The following is a 25,407-nucleotide window of genomic DNA, read 5'->3' on the forward strand; positions in this document are numbered from 1 at the left end:
AAACTTGTCCCGCTAGATTTGTTTCGCCCAATTCTCTCTCTCACGCTCTCAGATTTTCCGAAACACCCGTCGGCATTCGATACGCGCGAAAAGCTCCTTTGAAACGACAAGAAATTTTTCTGTCACTCTATCAGATGAAAGAAACAAATACTAAAAAATCTGCTCTTCATGTAAAAAACAAAATGTACTCCAGAACGGTGACACATTTTTTTTCCATTTCAAAATACATCGTCATCGTCAAAATTCATGGATAACACGTTCAACTTTCATTGTAATTTCTTAACTTCTCAATCGAATGCTCAAAAACACAAAAGTTATAAGAGTTCCAGTTACATTGCGTCACGTCACTATTCGATAGTCTGACAAATATTGTATGGGGAATAACTCGCGCAATGTTTGTTATTTTAATAATCTAAAAACAGTTTTCAATCAAATTAATGCGATCTGCCAAAATATGCGACCACAAATAAATCTAAAATAAGCTCGTTGTATGATCGAATTAACCGGTGAACAGGAAAGGTTATTTTTTTTCTGTAACATTAACTGGAAAAAAATCACATTTTTTTCAATCACTTCGTTCAGTCTGCAGCTAAAATGTGTTGAAAGTGAAAACAGTTTTGCTTGATCTCGCTAGATGCGGACAAGCAGCTATTTTTGAAGAAATCTGTTTTCCTTCTAATGGAATTCGTTCGATTTGAAATAATATTTTTTTTACTCGACGAAGTGGAATTTTCTTAACGAAAGACACTCTGTTGGATGCATGTAGCGAATGAATCATTCCGCCGAAACAAAAAAAGGCAATTTGTTTATATTAAATAAAGGTGGGCAAACAAGATATTATTTAAAATTAAACCATCTTCGATTGCGAGTGAATTGCAGGCATGACCGAACGATCGCATTTCTGGTTCTCTAAGGGTTAACTTTCATCGTTACATAACAAATGTTCGAATTCGGAAAAATCGGGTAAAATTTTTAAAGAGAAAAAATTTCAAAGAGGTTTTAACGATACCGAGGAAGAAATGGATTCACATGCAAACAAACAATCCAAACAATGAAGTAAAACATTTTGGTATGGATCACATATAAATAAATGACAGTGAGTTACGGTAAATTTAAAACCAAAGGTCCTGTAACAAATTCAAGGAAAATTATACGTTTTTGAAGTATGGGGTACTGACATTTTGCAAATGAAAGTCGACAGTTGCTTTAAAAAAATGTTGATGTTTGTGAATTGTTGATCTTCTTCTCAAATTTCATTCGAATTTGACTGTTTTTTTGGAAGTTAGGATACAATATGTCACCGGGAGTAGAACAAGTTTCAAAAGCTTCGCGAAGCGTCTCTACCGATTTCTCGATCTGTCATTAATATTTAGTCCGAATTGGTCCAGCCGTTGCTCAGTACTTCAGAATACACGAAATAATTATGGAAAAGTTCAAAAATTCGGCATCCGGTAACCAGAAGCGGTAGAAGTTTTCAAAGTTTCACGGATCATCTCCGTCCAATACTTTATTCTTCAACCCACTTTCACCCAATTGTATGAAACCGTTTCTCCAGAATTCCGGATACAACATTTTCTGCTTAGGCAGCTGCAAGCCCGTGTTGAAAATGTTGGGAAATCATTGCGCGGATCATGAAACGCGATTCCAAATCGAAGAGATCATTTTGGTTTTAGTCGAAGAGACAATTTTTACGATGAAAAATACAAAACGTACGTTCCGCTTAACGATCTTGTTCTACAGCAAGTTCAGTTAACTACGAAACTTGCAGAGCTTTTACGTATTGAAAATTATTTCTTTCGGATGTCGATCGGGGATCTGAAAGCTTTCATCGATTCTCTTCACGATTGTGTATCAAGGAAATGGCAAGCGAAACAATTTGTTGCAGAGAGATCTACTCACAAACCTGTTACCGAATTCCGATCTTGTCGAGATTCGAACTTTGGCGAAGTTCTTGTCTGTAAGCCGATCAGTTCCAAAGATAAATCTCGTCTGCCCGGTAAGCGGGGTGCTTAATCAGTTGCTAAAATCAATAGGACGCTTAACTTCCCGCGAATCAAACTGTCATTAAGCCGAAATTACCGCTCTCGCAAATCGGGGAAACGCGTAGAATCAACGCGTCCAAATTTCTGCAATGGGATAAAAATCAGTGCTTCTCAAATGCAGAACATGGCGTCAAGTTAAAGTTTAGAAAGATCGCGTTTCGGTTACGCGGAGAAACCATTTGTTGCGTCGTTACTGACTGTGGGAAAGAAAATATTCTATCGATTAAAGAAAGAAAAGTGATAAGAACAACAAGTTGAAAATGGCACTTATGCATTTGAATTAACAAAACGTTTCTTCCGTCATTGATTCGGTTAATTCAAAAATTATCCTTACTATGTGTGAGTAAAGTCTGAAGTTTCTGTACTCTGACTATCAATTTTTCCCTCTTTCGTAAACATAATGATAATAATGACAAGGTAGTTTACAAAAAATACTATTTAAGCTCTTTAAAAAAATTGACATCTTGTTGATCTTATGCACGGAAATTTTCTTTAAAAAATTTTCAACGCTTACGACTCGAATTCCGCAAGTATCGGACGTTTTTTAAACGACTCAAATTCGAAAATGTCTCAAAAATTATCACGTACCTACCATTTCGATCAAATTCTGTTGTATCTTATCTCGTTGTAGATGCTATTTAAAAAAATCAGGGACTCGGCTCGACGTCGCGTCGGAATCAGAGTGAAATCTTTACCCTGTAGGGCTTAAGTTTGAAATTTCTCACTAATTTGAGCGTTTCTCGTCGTGCAACCGTAACGCCGCGCGTATCGTTTCATCGTTATCGCCAGGTAGATGTTCGCTTAGGCACGATGTAATGGGAGTTGGATTGCGGCGAAGGGATCGCGGGGGGAAAAGCGGTACACGATATAAGAGAATTAGGTGTATAAGATCGAGTTTCTTTCTCTGCCATGCACTCGCTCCGGGGTTCGTAATTATAATAGCCCATATAATTTCCCCGACATGATGGAATCTGCCGTCGTCGAGGCGAAAATAAGCTCCGAAAGAGTATAAAAATGAATTAAAAAATACACTGACCTGGAGTATAAATATGAAATATTTTTTTAAGCGGGACGCTTATCCCCAATTATTTCTCCTGGTTTATTTAGTTTTTAAATTGTTTTATTCTCGAGCCACTCTGTTTAATCTCTTTGAGAGTAAAAAACCGAAAATACCATGGAATCATAAAAAAAAAGCTTAAATTTTTATACTACCTTTCAAATTGCATTAAAATTATTGAAAATCTGGTAGATTCGTCAGACTTCACTCTACGATCTGTAATTCTGATCGGAAGATTATTCTCTACAAATTCACTGAAACAAATCTTTTTTTTTTTTCATCAACCAGTTCAATGCTGCCATTTTTTTTTATCGCAATCAATATTGCTGCAATATTGGAAAATAAAATATTAAACGATACCGAGACGATAAAAATCAAAGTATTGCACGCGAGTTTGTAGAAAATAGTTTTCTGAATAAAATAAGCTACTACAGAATGAAATCAAAGTAATCCAATATATTTTTAACAGATTTGATACGAAGTGTCGACGCTAAGTTATCGATCATAATTCTACTGTCTTCTATTCTGTCTCACGAATCCAATAATTTCACGAATACTCAACGCACGGCTATATATCGTAATAAAATTGATGAATAGTACCGATTTTCGACTAACCAAAATCCTTAACGCCGGTGTCCTGCAGAGGCGAGGATTATATCCACAGTTGTATTTACATAATGGCCAAAACCGGGCACAGCAGAACTATATTACACACATAGAAACGGGACAGGTATATAATATCGGGCAAGGACTTCTGCGCCTGGGGCGACGAAATCCAACCCCAATTCAACCTCGATTTCCGTCTGGCTTCGCAAGCTCAGCGAACTTTCCCCGTCGTATCGAATCGACGGCAATTATCATCAAGCTGCAGGATTAAAAAGAAGTTTGCGTAGGTTGAATCGGGATTTTATCAGAGCCTGGGATACGCGGAAGGAATGAAAACGCAGGTTGACCTAATCTCAGGCTGCAATTCAAATCCAACCGTCTGAATTCCGACCTCTGTCATTGTGATCGCCCCGGTATTCGTTCACCGGTTCATCAATGACGCTTCGTAATGAAACGCCAGGACTACGTGCAGGGTGTTTACGAGTAAGCGCCGCGGTATGTTGCCTACCACCAAGGGGAACAAATATCGGTAATACAGACCTACCGAGTTATCGACAATCGACGCGTTCAGAGTTCTCGCGAGTCTCCTGGAACTGCTGGTGTTGCCAAGTTGTGTGCAGCCCACTCGCGATGACATTAGGCACCCGCATTGCCGATAACTCGGCAGATCTGTTTTAACGATATTTGTGCCCCTAAGTGGTAGGCAATTCACCATAATGCGGCGTTTACTCTGAAACACGCTGTACAACGACAGAATGCATCGCGTCCAGACAGTAATCAACCGACAGTAGGCAGTACTGATTGCCAATCTTCTATCAGAAAGGAAAACGACATCGCTGATGCGTTAGTTGACTCACGTCTGTCCTAGAAGAGCCTCTGGTCATCCGGTAAGCGCGGGATGTATCGATTGATCCTTGCATAGGAGCACGAAAATGAGCTCGCCGAAGTGAAGAACCTGAACCCTGGAATGCTCGTCGAAGTGCGCACTTTCTTCAAAGTCCGATTCAGCTCAATTCTCACCGCAGTAAAGGTCACGGTGATTTGTGTGGATTGTTTTTTGTGCATTCCACGACACTTTGGATGTTTGTACGTTATATAGTACGTATATAATATATAAATATATATAGTATATATATATAGTATACCTACTAGTTTAGCAAACGATGCTGATGACGTTGTTAACATTTGCGCAGCAGGAATTGTCAGATCACGGATAGTCCCTTGATACGCGGTATATAATATACGTATACGAATATATATATATATATGTACATGTATACATACATACATACATAGACTATACGTGAACCACCGAGTGACATTTATATACAGTGCATGCACGGAGGTTGTAAGGAGGGTGAAACAGATGGTGATCGTTTTGCCCCGTTCGTTCCTTCGCTCCTTCGTTTCACCCTCGGAATCATACATGGAACTGTAACACCGAATCAACAGCCAAACGACGTAGCATATTGTGCGTCGTTATCCCACATCACAGAAATACACACACACACACACGCGCAAGGCGAAAGTAGAAATGTCAAGGAGGGACAGATCCGTTGCAAGGTGGTAACTACGTCTATGATATATAAATGTCAGGTAGGTTCTCTTCGTCATTCTCTTACTTCTCCATTACCGAAACGACGTCATTGTCAGGCGTGGATATATATATATACACGCGTAAAATATCTCCTTAAATCTTTATATTCGAGCCCCTTTTTTTCTAAGCTTCGATCGACATTCTACGAGACTTGTTCTTATCTTGACGAATCGAAGGTATAAAAGAAACTATCTTAATTTATAACCGTGACGTTTCAAGCAGGATGAACGCGAAGTATCGAACACTTGATTCTAAGCGGAAGCTTTCTTTTTTTACTCGTAGATTTTTTGAATGAATTTGCTTGTAACGAAAAGTGGCTTTTTTTTATTCAAACCGATCTTGAGTGTTGATCAATTTCAGAGATAACGCTACAGTATGATGGGATATGAAAACCGCAAAACGATTACAATGACAGTCTGTAGTTGAGATTAGAGCGTTCTGTGTTTTCAATGAACCGCTGTAACTTTAGCCTTTATTCGGTCACTGATATTCCGACACCCGCACCTTTGTCGAGAAATAACTGTAGCGGGTTTCCATATTCTAGACCAGAATTCAAAACACCTTCAGACGAGTCGCCTTCGACGAAGACAAAGAGTCACGGAATATCTAACCAAGGTGAGAGTCGCGAAGTCGGCTTCCAGCGGTTGGGTTAAGGAGCTTTCGAATATATAATAATATATATATATATACGTATATAAATCCCTTAATAACGTCTAATTCAGGTAGTTAATCTCAGCGCATAGAAAGTGTTGAGCCGCGTTAATTCAACGCCGAGGAAGGGCAAAGGGGAAGAGAAAAGAGGAAGGGAAGGGAAGCAGTTATAGACGGCTCGCGAGCTTGCGAAGCGAACCTGGCTGCCTAAATCGGCATGACAATGGCCGTGCTCGAACTACCACCACCCCTCACCCCGCTCGCGATGATGATAATGTTGTGACTTATGAACCGATTTGCATTTTAATACGCAGCGCCCATTGTTTGCGGTTATTGTTAGTTGCCCATCCACCCAGTCTCAGAAGCATCTCGTTCATTTATTACAACCTATCTACGATTGCTTTCTCTCCACAAAGCCTTACACCCTCTCTTTCTGTCTTTTTCAATTTTTTTTTTGTCCCCTCTTTCGCCGTCCAACTTTTATTCAAGCAATTATACTCTCGAATCTGAGACAGGTCTGCATCCGCTCGATACATTGCCGCTCGATATATTGCCGCTCGATACAGTGCCGCTCGTTATATGGCCGTTCACTCCGCTAAACCGAGTACAACAGGCGGTCGATAGCTATAAGCTCGTTGTTTGTGTAGTTCCGCACTGAGGAGGAGAAGGAGGAGGAAGAGAACTTGCAGGTAATTTCCGCGATAGTTTCTGCCTGAAGCAGGCGACGTGGCAGCGGCACAATAGCTGCTGGTTAATATTGGAGATGGGTAATTGACACGGCACAGTGCAGCAGCAGCAGCAGCAGCAGCTGCTGCTCAATGGTTGTAAGGCGACACGATCCGGTCTCGATCGCTTCTGTTGTACGTGTGGCAGCTTCCACTTTGCCAACTAATCTATGTAGGTACCCCAGCATTTCAGTTTCCGGAAAATCAAAACCACCCCACCGCACGGTGGTGGTTGGTAGTTGTGTCTTGCTCGTTTAGTCTGAACTTAGAACCGTCATCAGGGTTTTTTGATGCTTGAGGTGGAACAGAAATATTGAGACTATTTTTGAGTTTCTGTACAGAGAAGGAAATTCGAGGGATTGGATTTATGGAGATGAATTCTGAAGAAACAAGTTTTTATATCTCGATAATGGCAATAAGGTTGATTCCTTCGGATTGTTTATAAAGAAAATTTAGACGAATTCGGATTGTGAGAATCAGTGAATTCACACGACTGCAGTTTGAAATCGTAATTAGCAGCGGGTCAAAATTACATCCAAAAGACGGAAAAATGCCTCACATCTTCGCAGCTTTTCACCTTATGACATTCCAGATTTCTTTTTTCTGTTCCCGAGGACCAGTTTGGTCGGAAGAGACTTCCTGAAAACCGGTGTCGAGACGAAAAGTTGTTGGGATCCGAAAATGTTTAAAAAACACTAAATTCGATGGGTATACTGGGATTTACAGAATTTCAAAACGATGAAACGAAGAAATCGATCTTGGAGTATTTTTTCTTTTTTTTTTTTATTCAACGAAGTTATTCTTACCTCACGAATATATTAATTCGATAAACACTTAACGTGCGTCCATCTAGTTACACTAAATTCAACGAAAGATCGGTGCGATCATTTTTCAACCGACTAATCTTCTGAATCAAGATCGCAAACGGAGATAAAAAAACACGTAAGAAATATTTCTGCAACGCCTGTTACGAGGTATCGAATTGCGCAGACCAAAACGACGAGCCGAAAGCATTTTGAAAATGTCGAACAGCGCGCGGCTTAAAACCACCGCCAAGTTCTCCCAAGATTCTTACAACAACGACAAACTTCACGTACAGTGAACTTTTGAGGCGTACCGCAAGCAATCGGCGCGTGTAATACAGACGTCGCGTATAATGAAGAAAAATTCACGGAACGCACGAGATGCCCAAAATATCTTGTCGTTAAGAGATTCAAGAGCTCTTGCGACAAGAGTTCGGAGCGTTATTTGTCATTGTTATTATTTATCATAATACACTCTCGGACCCCTTGTCACATCTTCGGGTAAAAAGTTTCCCTTTCTCATACCTTCGCACTGCTTGCACAGGTTTCCGTTTCGGAATTGTCGTGTACGAAATCCGCATTGTTCATTTATTCAGAAGGCCCGGTTCGCGTATACACACCGTCGAAGCAGATTCTACCTGTCGGGAATTCGAAAAGCAAGAAATTTCAGGGAAGAGGGAGAGGACGAATAAGAAGAAGGAGACGAAGAAAGAGACGCAGTCGTAACTTGGCTTCGGAATCAAAAGTTGGAGTCGCGCCGGTTGGGCTCGAGGGTTTTCCTCAGTGCCCGTTCAATGTGCCACTCAATTTCAAACAGCCTCCGTCGGTTTTCAACGCCGCCCTTCTTCTTCTTCTTCTTCTTCTTCTGCTTCTTTCGCTTTTCCTTCTTCTCCAAAGTCCCACTCGAGAACTCGTCGTTATATTTTAATGCCTGCTTGCGTATTCATATCGATGTTCCTCTACCGGTCTTTTCAGCTCCTCATTCAGCCGCCCTCAGACACAGTCTCTTAGATTCAGCTTCCTTCCGTCCCCCTTTTCACCCCGAAATGACAAGCCTCCTCCATTAAATTTTATTTTTTCTCTCTCTCTCTCTCAAACACCAACTTATATTGCATATTACGTAATATCGCCGTAACGCGGTTATGTTCCGTGGTAAAACAGCCGGTAAACGGAATTATTTTCTCTGCACGTGCCGAAAATAAAAAACACTGACAATATTTTAATACGAAGAGTACTTTTCGATTTTCGTTCACTGCTTACTCCGTTGAATTAATCGTATCCGTACGTCACAATTTATCAAACTTGTATTATAAAAAAATGGTATCTTATTTATGTTTCAAAGTATTGTCCGTCACTTTCCACTACTTTGGCCCATCTTTCAGGCAACAAACGAATCCCGCGTCGGAAAAATTCTTCATTCTTTGATAAGATCCAAGAATCGATCCATTCTTTCACTTTTTGAAAAGAATCGAAGCACTGGCCCGCCAGGCCGTGTGCCATCGACCTAAATAAATGGTAATCAGATGGAGCAACATCTGGAGAGTATGGCGGGTGAGGTAGAATTTCCCATTTCAGTGTTTCGAGGTACGTCTTGACTACTTTCGCCACGTGAGGTCGAGCATTATCGTGTTGCAAAATTATTTTTTCGTATCTATCATCCCCAGTTGTTCCAGGCGTTTTGATACTGCTTGCTGAGTTACTCCCAATGATTTTGCTATCTGTTCTTGAGTTTGGCACGAGTCTTCATTAAGTAAAGCCTCCAGTTCATCATCTTCAAAAGTTTTTTTTCTGCCACCGCTATGCCGATCTTCAACAACAAAATCACCGCTTTTAAAGCGCTGGAACCACTCGCGACACGTTCTTTCACTAATAGTATCATCACCATAAGTACTTGAAATAACCCGATGAGCCTCAGCCGCCGATTTTTTCATGTTGAAATGAAAAAGTAAAATCTCCCGCAAATGACGTGAATTCGGTTTATAAGTTGACATATTTAATTAAGTGTAACTATATGACGCAAACAAAAATTAACTAATATCGATGTAAGGTTATATTTATAGATGTCAAAACTGATGGATAACAACTGTGATTTATTTATTTGAACTATTACTGGCTACTAGCGCCATCTTTTGGAAAACGGCGGGAGCAAAGTTGTAGACCTAATATTCTAATCCAATATCCATGATTTTAAATATTCTGCGCAATTGTTCCATGCCATTGCAATATAATAGATATATCAAATTTCTTGTCGCTTCGAGCCTACTTTGTTTCTATCGGTTATTTTTTTGTACATATTTTAGCCAGTATTTTTATCAATCGGCTTATTTTCTAGAAACATTATTATTAAACACGGATCAGTGAGGTCACTGTGTCGTCGTTACATTTATCTAACTCCGATACGCCGTGTGAATGCATCAGTGCCGGATAAATAGGCCTGAGGAATTAAGCGGAGCGAGAAATTTTGACGCGGTAATTAGTCAGGATCGCTGGTGTTTCATTTCGACTATTATTTAAACGTCCGAATCGAACCGATGCAAGCTGAGGGAATTTCGCTGCAGGTTGCGGGTAATTGGCTAAATTAATTTGCATCGCGATGCGAAACGTTGTAGATAATGTGCATAAAAATTTTGTAGAGTGGAAGTTGAAGAAGTTCTGAAAATCTGATCCTCAGATCGCAGTTTTCCTCGTTTTTAGGACATGCTCGTTAAAATTGTCGCGATTTGCTTGTCAAAACTTCGTGGTTTAGAAATCGTGCGTACAGCACTGTAAGAATGAAAAATGAGGCCACTTAAGACGAAGACGCGTTTGGAGCTTGCTCAAGATCAGCGCTATTCGTTTACTCGATAATTAGTTGTAATCAAATCGGCGACGTTGCGGCCAGCAATTCAATTCATATTCGTCGTGTATTTTTGCGTTACGGACATGAAGAAATTATTCGTCACTTTGCTGGTTTTGAGTGAGTATCTTTACGTTAAGTATTGACAATTGGTGTAAAAATAATTTACTCGAATTCATGTGAAATCGTGATTTAAAGTAAAAAATGAAGTATCAAAATTGAACGAATTTCAATTTGCTTCTTGGGAAATGAGTGATACTGACGTCACTCAATAGATGGGGCGGGGTTGAAATTTCGAATTTGAAAAGTTCCAAAAATACCAAATTCCGAAATCTTTGGTGGCGAAACTTGAAGTGAAGAAATCAAACTTTCACGAAACATCAAAGCTTCGAATGGTCCGAAACTCGAGGCTCAAAGTTTCGGAAGTGCAAAATTCTGAAAGTGAGAAAATGAGAAAAGTTTCAAATCCGAAACATCGAAATTCCGAATGATCGAAGATATTCAGTTCTGTGAATTTCTGGCTGAGGAAATTTCACCATTTTGATCTTTCTTTGTTTCGGAGTCTGGAATCCTGGTCATTCTGATTTTTTCTCACTCGTTGAGCAAGCTACGCTACGTGAGTATATTTTAACGTTCAGAATTGCGCTCTCATCGAAACTAAATTTTTCCGATTTTCCCTCCATCGGAACTTTTCTCTAATGTAACTTGAAATCTCGTAACTTTGCGGCGTCGAGTTTCCGACCATTCGAAACTTTGTTGTTTCCTAAAGGTTTGATTTCTTCACTTCAAGTTTCGCCGCCAAATAATTCTGAATCAGGCATATTCGGAAATTTTCAAATTCTGAACTTCGACCCCGCCCCCAATAATTATTTGAAATCTGACTCAAATTCATCCCTCAAAATACGGTTAAAGTCATTTCGATCCCCGTTAACTTAGTTGCTTTTCGATCTTTAATCTTTAAAACATCGGAGAATTTTTTGCAAGGTATCCTAACAGGATCCTCGCTTGAGGAAGTCGGCCATTCCGACGTAGCTTGCAAGTGCGATCACTGCGAGGAGCAGAACTCGGAGGAAATTCGGAAGCAAGATGCGCTCGCGGAACTTCCGTTTAACATGGAAGATTCGGACGGCGACGGGAGTCGGATAATTTGCGCTAGGGACAGAGACCTTGAGGACAAAACGTTCCCCAGCATCTGTCACATGCTCTGCGAAAATCGTTGCACCCGATTCAACGTGACCGAGAAAATCTCGGGTTCGTTGAAACGCTTCATCGCTACGGCGTACAGAACGAGTTAGTTTTCCCGCTTCTTTGAAAATTTCTTCTAAATCGTCCCGGAAATTTCCCACTCTCAATCATTACTCCTCGGTTTTTTCAGACTACTACAAACTCCACGACGGACAGTGCTTGTAAGGATTCTAGCTACCAGATACGCGTTTTTGCCAAAATTCTCGACGTAACGAATTATTTGCAATCTTTAAAATTGGATACGGTAATTGGTGCAGGAATAAACCGTCTTTAATTTTATCACGCTATCATTTTTTCGTGTAAGCCTCGATGTGTACACAAGTTTCAACTCCTGGTACGCATGCATGTACGTGCATGTATTAATTATATATAAGCGTGTGCGAAACGAGTTGAAAATTATTTCGCGAAAGCGATCGAGCTCACGATCAGTCTTCTTTGAGTGAGTGAGTAGTGAGTGACGTATAAATTGCGAGTTTCCCTTGAGAGAGAGAGAGAGAGAGAGAGAGAGAGAGAGAGAGAGAGAGAGAGAGAGAGAGAGGACGGTCACGTTAATTCAGGTTGCAGGAAAGGCTCAGTGAATCGACTTCCGGTATCCGTCCTGCAATCTCTACGCTCTGTTATATAAGTGATTTTGTGGAAGAATTAAGGCTTCACCGCGAATATTTGGCACCATTGTTTACATGATAAATAAAAGAAACTTTTTAACTGTACGTCATGTTTCTGTTAAACAAAGTTTCTCCTTTTTACTCTGTACAATTATTTGTCGAATATTTCGTAAAAATTATTGAAAAGTTACGAACTTGAATTCGACGTATAAGATTGTTTATTATTTTATTCCGTCTAGTTAATCAGTGTCTTAAAACGGGTAACATTAGATAAAATTTGTTTTCTTTTTTTGATTACGGTCGTTTTGTAAACGATAAAATAAGATCGTGTTCACAGTTAGTGACATATCAAACACGGCAGAAATTTTAATCGCAGAATTACATAGACCGTAGAAATAATTTTAAATAATAATAATGTGTGTGGATGAGAATAGGCGAGAAGAATAATTCGGCATCCCGGTCACGAAGTTGAGGATGGAAATGGGGGAGGGGAAATGGGCGAACCGGCGTAAAACCGTCGAATAAAATTTGTACAGTATATAATAATGATAATAATAATATACGATAATAACACGACGCGAAGATAGCAGTGCATTAAAATAGGCATTACGCCGGTTGGCGTTAATCAGACTAAGAGAAGAAGAAGAAGAAGAAGAAGAAGAAGAAGATGAAGAAGATGAAGAAGGGGGAGTTGGGGGGAAAAGGAGGCAATTAAGCAGGCAACTCGCGAAACCGGGACTTGCTCGCCATCGTAAACCGCAAAATATAATTTCCCCAATTGTGGCGGTTGTACGGAAATATAATATCATATATATTATAAGCGAAGCGAGAGGTTCGGTCTGCAGGACCCGGAACTCTCGGGATGATTTTACCCGCTCTGTCTGCAGGCGTAGGAATTAGCCAGACGCAGTCCTCGCAAATTGAGTCGCCTCCTGTCCCCGGAATTTAAACATTCAAATTAACCTACTTACCAAGTCAAACTCCGTACATTATACATTATATAGCTGATGTTATAATGCTCGCCGATTTTACGACCCCCACGGAATTTTTGAGTTGAGCCATTTTGGCGAACGATTTTGTTTTCAACGATCGCGAAAAAATTAACGTTTCAATGCCGCTGTTGCGATAAAGAAATAAAACTTTCTTTTCACTTTGGAAACACGTTTTTTAATGTGCGCGCCTGTGTGTTTTTTATGTTTCTGTGTAAACGGAAAATTTTTGTTTATCCTGAATCCAGGGAAAATTTGGTCGAAATTTATATGCAATGTGATTTGTTTGAAAACGTTTTGTCGACACTCCGAAATTATCCGAAATTCTATCGTGCGGTTCTGCCTGTTAAGAAAAAGCTAAGCTTTCGTGTTCGTCCGATTAGTTTTTAGTTTGTTTGCTTGTTGTTTTTTTTTTTTTTTTTTCGGTACAAAATCGAAGAGATTCGTTGACGCTTTCGCTTCGGGCCGTTTTTACTTTCGTTTTTCTCTGTCTCTCGACGTCGACGGATTAACTAATGACCCGAAACGACAAAACCCCAGCCGCTCAGCGCGACCCGTCAAGCTTGTCAAAAGTTTTCGAAATGAGCATTAATTATTATACGGGTTTCACCGACACGCCGGAAGACCGAAAAGTTGCAATATGGATTTATTATTCCATATCGAAATACCCATTTATAATAACCCTTGACCCAACAACTTATTCGGACAGAAGAAGTAAACTGAACGGGGGCAGGAATATAGAAAAAAACTTCTTCCTGAATTTTCAGTCAGGGAAATTGTAACTTTCGTACCTGTTGATCATCGAAATAATGAATTTTCCGTTAGTTTTATCGAATATTCCCTCAGCATAATTTATGCTGACAATTTTTGAAAATTTAACTTTCATTCTTTTGAATTTTCAATTAAATTCCGTATATTTATGAGGGATAATTATTCATTCGCAATATTTGCAAATAAATATTCACAAACTGTGAATTGATGGTTAAAAAAAAAAAATCCCTCATTCTTACCACGACCATGAAAAAAGCGGAGGCACAAAAATCTGATATTGTCAGATTAGGGTGTAAAAATTTACACCTGTATCTAACCCTTATGCTACACACCGGGGTCAAAATGACTCCACAAAATCTTCATTGTAAATTCCATACGAAAAATATCCACAATAATGTGATTTGATCCAAGATAAACGTCGAAACATCGTAAAACTCGTTAATTCATTCTTTCTCCAAAAATTCAACCTCACTCGCTCAAGTAAATTACTTTTTTTCATCGCGCGGTTTCTCCATATTTGGTTTTCAAACGTCAGTGTCTTCAGAGTTACTCAATCATTTTACAGCTGAAAATATTGAAAATTCAGTGAGTTATGATTTTTCGAGTAGAATGAATCAATTTTCCAATTTCATTTCGCTAAAGACAACTAATCTGCCGTGAAATGTAACAGTTAAAGAGTATTCCAGAATTTTTTCAAGTTGTTTGTATTCATATCGATATCTCAGTTTCTACGCAATGATTTTGTAAGTGTTACCAGTGTTATAAGTGTTGTTAAAAAATCTAAAAACAAGTATAAAATGATCTCGACTCTGACCGAATAATTTAAAAAATGCACGGCTGTGTCGGAATTCAGCCGTAACGTGGATGAATTTACGTACGTAAATACCTGTTTCAAAATAGAGTTGTACAAATGCGCGGTGTGTAAGGCACATTACACGTACGTACGGTAAAGTATAAACTTTTACGACCGTTGAGCGGTCGACAATCCGTTGCTGTGTGTCCCTCAGTTCCTTCGGAACATATGCATATAACACGTATGCGGTATAGTTATAACTTTAAATTTGAGCAGTTAGGACGGGTCGTCTCGCGGTATCAGAACTGTGCCTCTAGGGGTCAAAAACCAGGGGAATTAATTCAACGAGGATAGTTCAAAACGGGAAAATCGTTGCTCGGAGTCCGGTTTCTGCTGTACAAGAATTATCGCAATCATGCTGACGCTGATTTTTTTTATTCGCGCGAAACTAATGACGAGTAAAAAAATTTCCAGGGTTAATTTAAGGGGTTACATGGGTCTTGAAGGGCAAAAAAAAAAAAACAAAAAAAAAAAAAACAACACATTTTCTCTGATTTATTTTAAATATAATAAAAGAATTATTTTATTCAAACTTTAAGCACATAAAAGAACGATATTTCAAAAATTTTCATTCAAAAATTTTGAAAATTCAGCCATTGAGAACTAGTTTTTGGAGACTCCTTAGAAAAAAGTATCCTCGCTGCGGTCGGGATAACTCATGACAGCTTTATCCGAAATCAAAGAACCGAATATTTTCTGTCAGTAGGTGAACATAACTCGTGATTTTTTTTTTCCTTGAACACAACTTATTTTACGAGGCAATACCTGCGTGGTCTAGATTTTACCGAAAATCGTACTGTTTTGCATACACAACTCTACGAAAAATTCAAATTTCAATTTTTTTCAAAAATCTTCCTATCGACGCGCTCTTTTTTGGGATTCTAAAAAAATGACAATTATTACTGCAAATATGGGAGCGGGATTTTGTTACGTTTGCGTGTTTTTTTTCAGTATCTTTGAAACTAAAAAAAAAAAAAAAAAAAAAATTAACCGACAGACACACTCGAATTTGGCGATGTTCCAGGGAAAATGGGATATCTTGGCGAGCCGGTTGCACGGGGTGTTTATCCTGCGGTATAAACGGTCGGTTCTCAATTTGCGGTACGTGACTTGGTTGCAGGAAAAAATGGATAAAAATTTTCGGCCCACTTTCCCATTTCGGCGCGCCTCCCGAAGCTTCATCGTTTCTTCTTTCGGTTGTACACCGTGGAGGAAAAAATCTGCAGGCATAACCGCGACGACAAATGACGTTTCGAGGATTACGAAACAGTTTCGCGAGCTGTGTATGCGCGTGTGTGTGTGTGTGTGTGTGGATAATGTATTTGTGTAGACCTTTTTTCAAGCCTAACAAATCGCTTCTTCTCACCGAATCCACGCGACCCTTCAAGAAATCTGGAGTTACTCTGTCTAAGGATTTCGGTGGGTCGAAGATCGATACTTTTTGGTCATTTTATTTATACGAGATAATCCGACATTGAGTATTTATCAAAGTGTTATTTTCGTAAGCTGCGAAGAGCTGTTTTGAAAACACGCAAGAATCGAAATATGCACTGAAATTATAAACAAATCCTTGGATGTAGATGATTCGTTTAAAATTTTGGTTAAAAATTTCAAAATTTTTAAAAATCCAGGAGAATCGTTCGATTACATTTTACGATGGCTTATTTTATTTGGAAGACTATTTTTTATAGTACAGATTTACTGGAACACTGTTTCATCCTATTTTTGGTATCGCTAGATATAATGATTTTTGCATCATTTCACAGATACCGATGGGAAATAATCTTCCGAACAAGACGAGCCATCTTAAAATAATACCCGAACAAATCTACTATATTTTTAACAATCTTGAAGCAATTTGAAGTAAAAAATCGACGTCAGAGTTTCTTGTAGTTGACAAAAATGATTTCGCAGCTCACGAATATGATGATTTGATATATACTCAACGAATGATCTTATTTTATTCTTGACTTTGTTTCGCTCAATACAGAATCTTTCGAATCGGGTGTCCTAGGATGATTTTACGCGACGCGAACCAACTTCACTTGAAATCGTGAGTCAAAATGACCTGAGTTCAAATCGCTCCGTTTCGCGCGAAGTAAATTTCCACTCACCCAAAGTCACAAAAAATGGCGCAAAATCGCTTGGGAACACAACTCAGTTAAACCGTTGCATAACAAATTGACGCGGGCTAACTTAATCAGCGACAATTGGCTTGGAACAAGAAATTAGAGAACAAGGTGCAAATTTCTCCATGAAATTCGTTAGAAAGTCCAGCGCTCGATGAGTGAGAAAATCGTCGATCCAGCGAATGTTCAGCCGCGATGCAACGTCGTGTAAAAAGATGTCATTTTCAAACCCTTCGATAAAATTCCGCCTCAAAGAGCCGCGCTGCATTTATATTATCCGCATGTATGGTGCAAGTGTCGAGGGAGAGCTTTGAGACACGTTTTCGCGTACTTGTGTGCCTCGTAACGCAGCGGAGGAGCCTTTTTCTTGATACATCAATCCATCCCCTGAAAGAGCGCCCGATGCTAGAGCCGAGGGGGCGACAAAGGATCAGCAGGGAAAAAGGGTTGACCTCAACGCGACTTAACCGGGTGGTTATATCGATCTGCAGCAATACAAAAAGATGAATTAAGAAAAAGATAAAAAATAAACAATAAATCATGCATAATCATGAAAGGGTGTGAGAAGGTGACCCGGCCTCCTTTGTCGAATCTCCAGCGTTATATAACCTCTCGGCCCTTTTCAACCCCCTTCAGAATCCAGAAACGCATTTCAAGATTACCTAACTGCACATATATATATATATATATATATATATATATATATATATATATATATATATATATATGTATGTATATACACGTTTTACTTTCTCAAACTTTTGATGAGGATTAAAATTACCATTTATTGTAATATTTTCGAAACAGACTGTCATTATCATCGTTATTATTATTGTTAGCATCATCGTCGTTGTATCATTTTTCAATGGATTATACATTATTACCAATTATGTTCACCGCATTATGTTATATATTGTATAGAACGGTTCACATCGGTAAAAAACAATGATTAAACAAGATAATTACGAAACGAAGACTGAATTTCAATTGGATTAGGTCGAAAGGATGTCAAGACGAAGAGGGAAACAACTTCGATACGGAGGGATTTAAGAAAAGACTTTCTGTTTGAAAAGAGACGATCGTCAGTTATTAAGAACTATTGAGACACCGTGTTATTATGCGTTTTGTCTGTTGGATGAAAATACTGTATAGTACATGTAAAGTTTCGATAAATTCATGATTATTTTCCTTGTATACGACTAGATTATTGTCTACGAATCGTAGAACTGGAAAAACGTAAACTTTGAGAAAAAAAAAAAAAAAAAACTCGGTTTCCGAAACATGTCCGTAACATATGAAAATAGTGCAAAAAGTGTTTGTGTAATCAAGCAGACATTTTCAGTCATATTTCATTTCTGTAAACTGAAAAAAAAAAAATAAAAAAAAATTGAACAAGAAAATAAAAACTCAGAAACGGACAGAGATAAATAAAGTAAAGTTTCGTTCGTTCTCTCTCTCTCTCTCTTTCTTACTCTCTCAGCAAACACATCATTTCCCGCTAATCTTCATCGCGTGTTAAATACGCGGGATGCAAACTGAAATTGCAGGAAAATCCGTGGGGATAGTCGGGAAAAGTTTGACCAGGTCAGCCCGAAGACGTTGGAAGAGGGGTTCCCACAGGATCGGCTGGTTCTCTCCCCCTCCCCCCCTCCCCCCCACTTCTTCTCGCTCCTTCCTCTCTCACTTTTGCTCCGGAATTCCGGAGAGTTCGGCAACTTGGCGCAACGTGCTTATTGCGCGAAAGTTAAGTGAGCATCCGGGGTAGTTGCTGCTCCCGTTTGCGGTTGTGTTTGCAGGGCTCGGTTGAAAGCGGGGCGCGGAGCAACGACGCGACGACTTTATAATTAGAGGGAATTCGGCTCCGCTGTTGCTGCTACTTCTGCTCTCTCTCTCTCTCTCTCCCCCCCTTCAGTCCCTTTTCTCGCTCTCCATCTCTCTTTCTCTCTCTCTCTCTCTCTCTCTCTCTCTCTCTCTCTCCCGCCTACCCATCGTTAACGGCAAATTAAGGGAACGCCGGTTTATTAAGTGCCTCTGGGACCGAGCGATCCGCGCAAATAATACTCGCACCCCTCGCCACTCGCGATTTTTGCTAGCCACGCGTTTTTTACGCCAACCAAAAATCTTCGTTTTGGTTTAGGGTCTGGGAATGATCGCGGGGAGATTTTATCATCACGTGTCTGGTCTTTGAGTGAAAATTATGAGGTGTGAAGAAAAATTTCTGTTACAATATTCACGATATTGATGTATTTTCTGCGGTGTATTTTTTTTTTTTTTGTTCCCGGTCTTCTTCGGTTTACTGTTTTCGAATTAAGGTTTTGGGGAAACTTTATTTCAAATACATGTTTTGCCATTTTTGAAAATTTTGCCATGTGGTCAGTATTCTTCTGAAGCACGGGTCTAAATTTTCATTTGGAATTTTGATATCGCAATGAAAACTTAGACAAAGAGGAGACAAAACTTTTTTAGTTTTAATTCGAATAATAAAGAATGACATTTCCTGAACATGCTTGTATCATTATTGATGAATACTTTTGAATTAGTATATAATATAAGTGAATAACTATGTGTCGAAGGTCACTGTGGAATTTTGCAGATCATTGCATCTTGCCGCATATTTGTGTGTATTATATGATATAAGTCTCGACACAATTAATTTTGCATTCAATTTTGTACCATTGACACGCAATGAAGCCGCTCTTCCGTCACTGATTTTTCAACCCATTTTTGAACGATCGTTTCAACCACCTGTAGCTACAGATTATCATGAACGCATTTCCGATTTCTCCTTTTTCCCAAGTTAGTCGAGTGTTTACAATTATTTTCCTACCCTTGTTTCTCACTTAAAGTTTGACTTTTATTCGCGCGAAAGAAGCTTGCAAAAAATTCACTCAAAATCGTAACTTTTTTCTTTTCATTCTTGTCTCCCTCTTTTTCTTTTTATTCGCCGCATCTCACGACACGTGAAACTATTTCCCGATATGTAGTATTATTCTTAAATTTTTCCTCCCTTACTCGAATTGAGAAACGTTGTCTGCAAACACCTCTTTCGATTCCTTTGCTAGTTTTCTTCTCACGTATTGCTCAGGACAAAGCGGATACCGGGTTGGTTTTTTAAATATCGGTGCTGCACGATTTTTACGGTATAAAATTTTCGATCGACAATTTTAACTGCCCGTTGTTACTTCTCAACGCCAAATTCATTCCTGAAATTTCAGCTAATCAACAACATCAACAAATTTCTGTATTCAACATAATTATTTCGTACACTTTCAAATTTATAATATACATAGTACATACATATGAATATTAAGGTAGTCCTTATGGCGTTGACGTTTTTTCAGATTTTTATCTCAACACTAACTCCTCCTACCAAGAGGGTGGATTTCCCCATTCAAAATACACGTGTTTCGGTCACATTCTCAGTATGTATTTTATCGTGAGAGTAAAAGTGTTCATAATATACTGTAACTGCGAGATTTTAGTAGGCACTGGTGCTACTATCTTAAAAAAAAAAAAATCACATAGTCATACCAAGTAATGTAGACGAACTGTAAATCCAATAAATAAAAAAAGCCACATTTAGAGGGTGCGCAATTCGTCCAGATTGCCTGGTATGATGATATGAATTTTTTCTCAGGTAGCAGTACCGATTCCCTGCACCAAAGTCTGCGTTTTTTTTTTTTTCTTGAATTATTTGTAGTCTATTTGGGGAGTAGTTCGGAAAAAATTCGTTAGCACCCTAAATAATGACTACCCTAATACACATACGTATGTCAGGGTGGCCGTTATTTCGATTTGATAAAACTTTCCCCCTCTCGCCGAAAATGTAATCACAGTTTGCAAGAAAAAAGTGCGTACAGTTTGAAGGGGATCGGATAATTTTAACCCGTGAACGAAAGCTCCGAAATTGAAATAAAAAAATTTTAAATTTAGCTCACTTTGGGAATATTATACGAGGTACGAAGTGCGGGTCAGATTTCAGACTTTATTACTCGATATTACGTGTCTAATAAACATTTAAATATCAGTACCAAAAACCTACATGTATTTTCAATTCCAAACCTTCGGAGCTTCGGGACAGGGGTTAAAATTATCCGAGCGCCTTGAAACTTGACACACAGTTTTCTCTTTTCCACACCTTCACCGAGAAAAATTTCATTTGTTACAGTAACTAGAAAAATTCAGTAAAACCGGTATCGTTAAAAAAAAACTGTTTGAATATTGTTGGTATTACGAAAAACGAGGTACGCGTAACAAATTTGCGCTACCGTCGATCCTTTTTTGGTAATTGCAACGAAAAATCAGTTTTTTCGGTTTACTCTACTTTTTTAGTCAAACAAGACTTTAACGTCAATTTATCGTTGGACAAGCATTAAATTTTTGCAACAGTTACAAGAAAATATTTCAACAGTGATCGTAATGAGAAAGAACAGTAACGGATACGAGACTTTCCGTTAACAGCTAGAAAACTAATTTTCATTTTCTACCTAGAACCATATTTTCTCGATTGTGGTAAAAACTAAAAATAGTCAAGGACCGAGCGGTAACCGGAACTAAAAATTTCTCTCAGTGACGATCATATTTCTAACAAGGATGGAGCGAAAAATTTTTTCCAAAGCCGAAGTAACGGTCGCCCTAACAGACACAATTTCGGCACGAAGTTGAGAAAAAGTGGCTGCGCTCAGGGGTCGAAAAATCGCGGTTCCCGCATCAGGAGAGTGTTAAGCTCCGTTCACACGAGGATTGGCGGGGTAGGTTCGGGGGGTGAGGCGCGCGCCACTCGGAGTCCGGGGGTGGGAAGTTTCGCGTCGCGCTGCCCCCGTTCCTGGGGGATAAACGGAGTCCCTTTCGGCTCGAGGCTCAGTCGCGACGCGGCACGCGCCCCCTTCGAAACCGACGCGGCTTCTATATGGAACGTGCAGGACGCGTCACTGTTCCGAGCCGGATTGCAGGGGCTCTCGTCCTCGGTGCGGCCGCCTTTTTCCTACCCGTTGCTCGCCCCGAACACATCGGTGAGTAGAGAAGAAGACCAAAGTTCAAGCTCGGGTGCTTAATTTTATTTTATTATTTGCTTGTTTATTTTTTCTCCCACCTGGGTACCCCCGAGAAATTTTCAACACGGAATTTGGAAGTTGTTGAAAAGTTTCATCCGAGTCTGTTTTGCGTTGTGAACTAAATTTGGACAGAATTGGGATGTAAACACAGAGAATCGGCAATGAAAAAACAAATTTATTACTTGTTTTGTTCGTCTCGCATTGCGAAGAAGTTTGAAGAAAATTGTGCATGAAACTGACAAGAGCTTCTTTCGTCTATTTTGCGTTGCTGAAATTGGGGGGCAAAAGCCCGCCAAGGAGTCGAAGCTTTTGAAGCTCGTTTCCACCGCCTGACGGCTCTTAACGTCAATCAAGACGCACAGTTGTAACTGATTGCGCGACTACCGTCAGATCTTATCGTTATCCGTGACGGAAAGAGACGTGCCGAGGGAGAGGAAAGAATAAAAATAAAAAAGGGTAAGAAAGTGAAGATAGGAAGGAATTAACAAACGGCGATAAGACGCGTTTCGTGAGCAAAAGCAGCAGATTTCGCACGATCAAATCTTACCGTGTATTATGAAAGCGAAATTAATTTTCACCTCGATATGAAAATGGAAGAGGAAGTGAATGGTATTAATTTTCTGGTAACAATTTCGCACAAGCGGTCAATGTTGAAAGAATCGAAAAACGACGAAAGTCGGAGAATTGAACGTAAATCTTGACTCGAGTGAATTTTCAAAAGTGCTTGAATCTTACAACGAAAATCTATAGATCTGATGAATTTAATTCTTGGGGTAGCAAAGTGTGAGTGTTATAATTGTTGAAACTGAAATTTCGAATTTCAGTATCCGTCACCGGCTTGTAAAATCGCGTACAGTATTCGGCTGTTCGCGGTTCTTTTTTCTTCTTCTTTTCGCTTTCTTTTAAAAAGGTGTAAATTCATCGGAATTACCTCGTGTTGTTTTCGCTAATTACAGATCGAATTAGTTAACGACGCGAAGAGCTTAATTCGGGCCTGAGAGATACGATCGTCAGTCAGGTTTTCGACGGTGTTTCGTAATCGAATTATCGCACCTCCGTCTAACCGTCCAGCGGACGATCTATTAATCCGTCGATCAATGAAACGTTGGTCATCGACGTGAATCGAGTTCGGCAAATTTCGCGCTGTGACAGAGAAAGAGAGAAAGAGAGTGTCTGCATGCGTAACATCGTGGATATACATATATGTGTATACAAGCGGTGAAATGGTAACGAGGGGTGTTTTGATGGTTTATTATAGATACGATAACACGGAGTCGATCAATCTTTGAGAATGCGTAATGATTGTGTACCTGCTCCGACTGTCCCATTGAAAGAATATATAAAATTCGTAGCGATTTGAATCGGAATGTATTGTGCGCAGGTTTTGAATCGTTATTCACCAGCGAAAAAAACAAATTCGAAAATGGCGGAATAAATGAAACGCGCTGGTGTAAATAAAAATATTATCAACTTGACGCCGAGATCTTTCCACCCCTTGGAGAATGAACGCGATCATCGCACGTGGTTCGCAACACGTGGCGTGTGTGTGTATATATATATATATATAAGTATACCTATATGTATGCATATGTATGAGTATCATACATAATTAGAGGGGTAAACAAGCTGTGGTGAGAGAGAAAAATTTTGGATAGTTTAACGAGAGTTTGTAAGAAAGCAAAGCGAGCTTTCGACGAGTGAATAATTTAAGAGGGAAAAAATGAGAGGAAGAGCGAATAACACAGGCCTGCGATGGTTTTTCATTCGCAAAACTGAGCAGTAATTTCGGTAGGTATTAGGTACGAATCTGTAGAAAAAAAATACTTAGAAAACTCTTTCGCGTCAATTTTTTGAGAATTTTTTTTTTTCTGTTTTCTTAGCGCTACCAGAGTTAGCTTCCTATTTCTGTGTTAATTATACGTATTAATGGTAGCGTTGAGATTTAAATATTCATCTACCCTCCCTAGTTGTTATTTACGGTGATTTTAACCGTATTCAGAGCTACGCGAGTACAAGAAAAAAGGATTGAACAGGAGTTTTGAGGAAAGTTGATTTATCTAGTATCTCAAGTTTTGTTCATTTTGTTCCTAAACATTCAGTTTTACATTTGATGTATTTCTTTTTTAAGAAAACTAGAGCTGTATTCTAATTCGACAGACCTAATTACCTACAAAAAAAAAAAAAAGCATAATCACCCGAGGGGGAAATTGAAAGTTATATTTCGCAGGCCTTTGTGATTGAATGAAAATTTGTCATGTGATGCAGTTGCAGGAAAGTAAGTATAGGCATGTATGTATGTACGTACAATTAATAGAATAAGCGGGAAAGCAAAGGAGGAAAAATACAGAAAATCACGCGGGAGGAAAAACAGAAACGAGAGAAAGCTCCTCCTGCGGCGCAACAATGGATAAGGACCAAACTTCACAAGTTATAATAGCTGGGGGTCGGGGAAACCGTCGTTTATACACCTACACACGTCGAATCGGCCGGGGGATCGAAAAATTGCGTGTTTTTGTACGCGGCACGGCCTCTTACGTGTTTTTATTTCCTCATCCTGGCATGTTTTCTATATTTCATCTTTTTCTTCTTCTCCCTCATCCGTATTTTGTTGTATCCTATAATTGGCACGAATTCTTGCTTCGTCTCTTTTTCGTAAAGATTCTCCAGAGAGTGAGAGAGAAAGAGGGAAGAACAACAGATAGATGAATATTATCGAAATTGGTAGGATGGAAAAATAGAAGAAAATAAATAAATAAATAACAATTTTTCCGGTCTTTCAAGCTTTGAGAATATTTTCAAATCGCTATGATACTTATCTTCGTTGATTCAAATTCTGGGGTAAAGTGAGGAAGTTTGATAAAAATATACACAGATTCCAAGCGAATCGAAAAAAAAAACAATAATTTTATTCGATTGGTAGTTTTTATTTTTCTTCTTTTTCACAAAATTAGGGTTCAGACTAATGGTGTATAGTAATCTACTCGGGATGTTTATTGTTATACGTATAATATGAAGCGACTAAAAATTTTCTCAAAAACATAAGTTTAATTTGTACCATTTTGTATTTAAGTCCGTAAAAAAATTTTCAGTTTGTAAAGTTACAATCTATATATATATATATATATATATATTAGGGTGTTTCGGAGAAAAATAATTTACGATTTTCAATCGTGTCATTCCCTAAAAAGTTTTTTTAGGTTGACAGAAAGATTCTGTGAAAAGATGAGCGTTCTACGTTGAACGGAATGTCGCGCTCATTTGATTTTTCGCTTTTTTTTTTAGACATTTTTTTGAATTTGTGAAGAAACACTTTGAACCTTTTTAATTATTACTTCTTTCCTGACATTTATATTCAACCCAAGGATCAGGATCCGTAACGCAACAATATATCAACCGGGAATGTTATTCACCTAAATTAAACGTTCGAATTAAATTATAGCTACT

At 38.9% G+C, this 25,407-nt stretch overlaps 2 protein-coding genes across 5 annotated transcripts in view; both read left to right on the forward strand.

The window, feature by feature from the left end:
• The first annotated feature begins 10,287 nt into the window (after window positions 1–10,287).
• LOC124216886 (uncharacterized) lies at window positions 10,288–11,841 on the forward strand. Its single transcript, XM_046621958.1, has 3 exons — window positions 10,288–10,437; window positions 11,302–11,607; window positions 11,693–11,841. Exons 1-3 carry the CDS (start codon window positions 10,404–10,406, stop codon window positions 11,725–11,727), a joined length of 375 nt encoding a protein of 124 aa, XP_046477914.1. The 5' UTR covers window positions 10,288–10,403; the 3' UTR covers window positions 11,728–11,841.
• Window positions 11,842–21,780: 9,939 nt separating this feature from the next.
• LOC124216655 (limbic system-associated membrane protein) overlaps window positions 21,781–25,407 on the forward strand; it is a 110,888-nt gene continuing 107,261 nt past the window's right edge. For all 4 annotated transcript variants that reach the window (XM_046621453.1, XM_046621456.1, XM_046621455.1 and 1 more), the window contains exon 1: window positions 21,781–21,921. In XM_046621453.1, coding sequence (XP_046477409.1) covers window positions 21,819–21,921 — 103 coding nt within the window. In that variant the 5' untranslated portion in view covers window positions 21,781–21,818. The remainder of the gene's footprint in view (window positions 21,922–25,407) is intronic.

Source organism: Neodiprion pinetum, chromosome 4 (assembly GCF_021155775.2).
Source record: "Neodiprion pinetum isolate iyNeoPine1 chromosome 4, iyNeoPine1.2, whole genome shotgun sequence".
Taxonomy (NCBI): domain Eukaryota; kingdom Metazoa; phylum Arthropoda; class Insecta; order Hymenoptera; family Diprionidae; genus Neodiprion; species Neodiprion pinetum.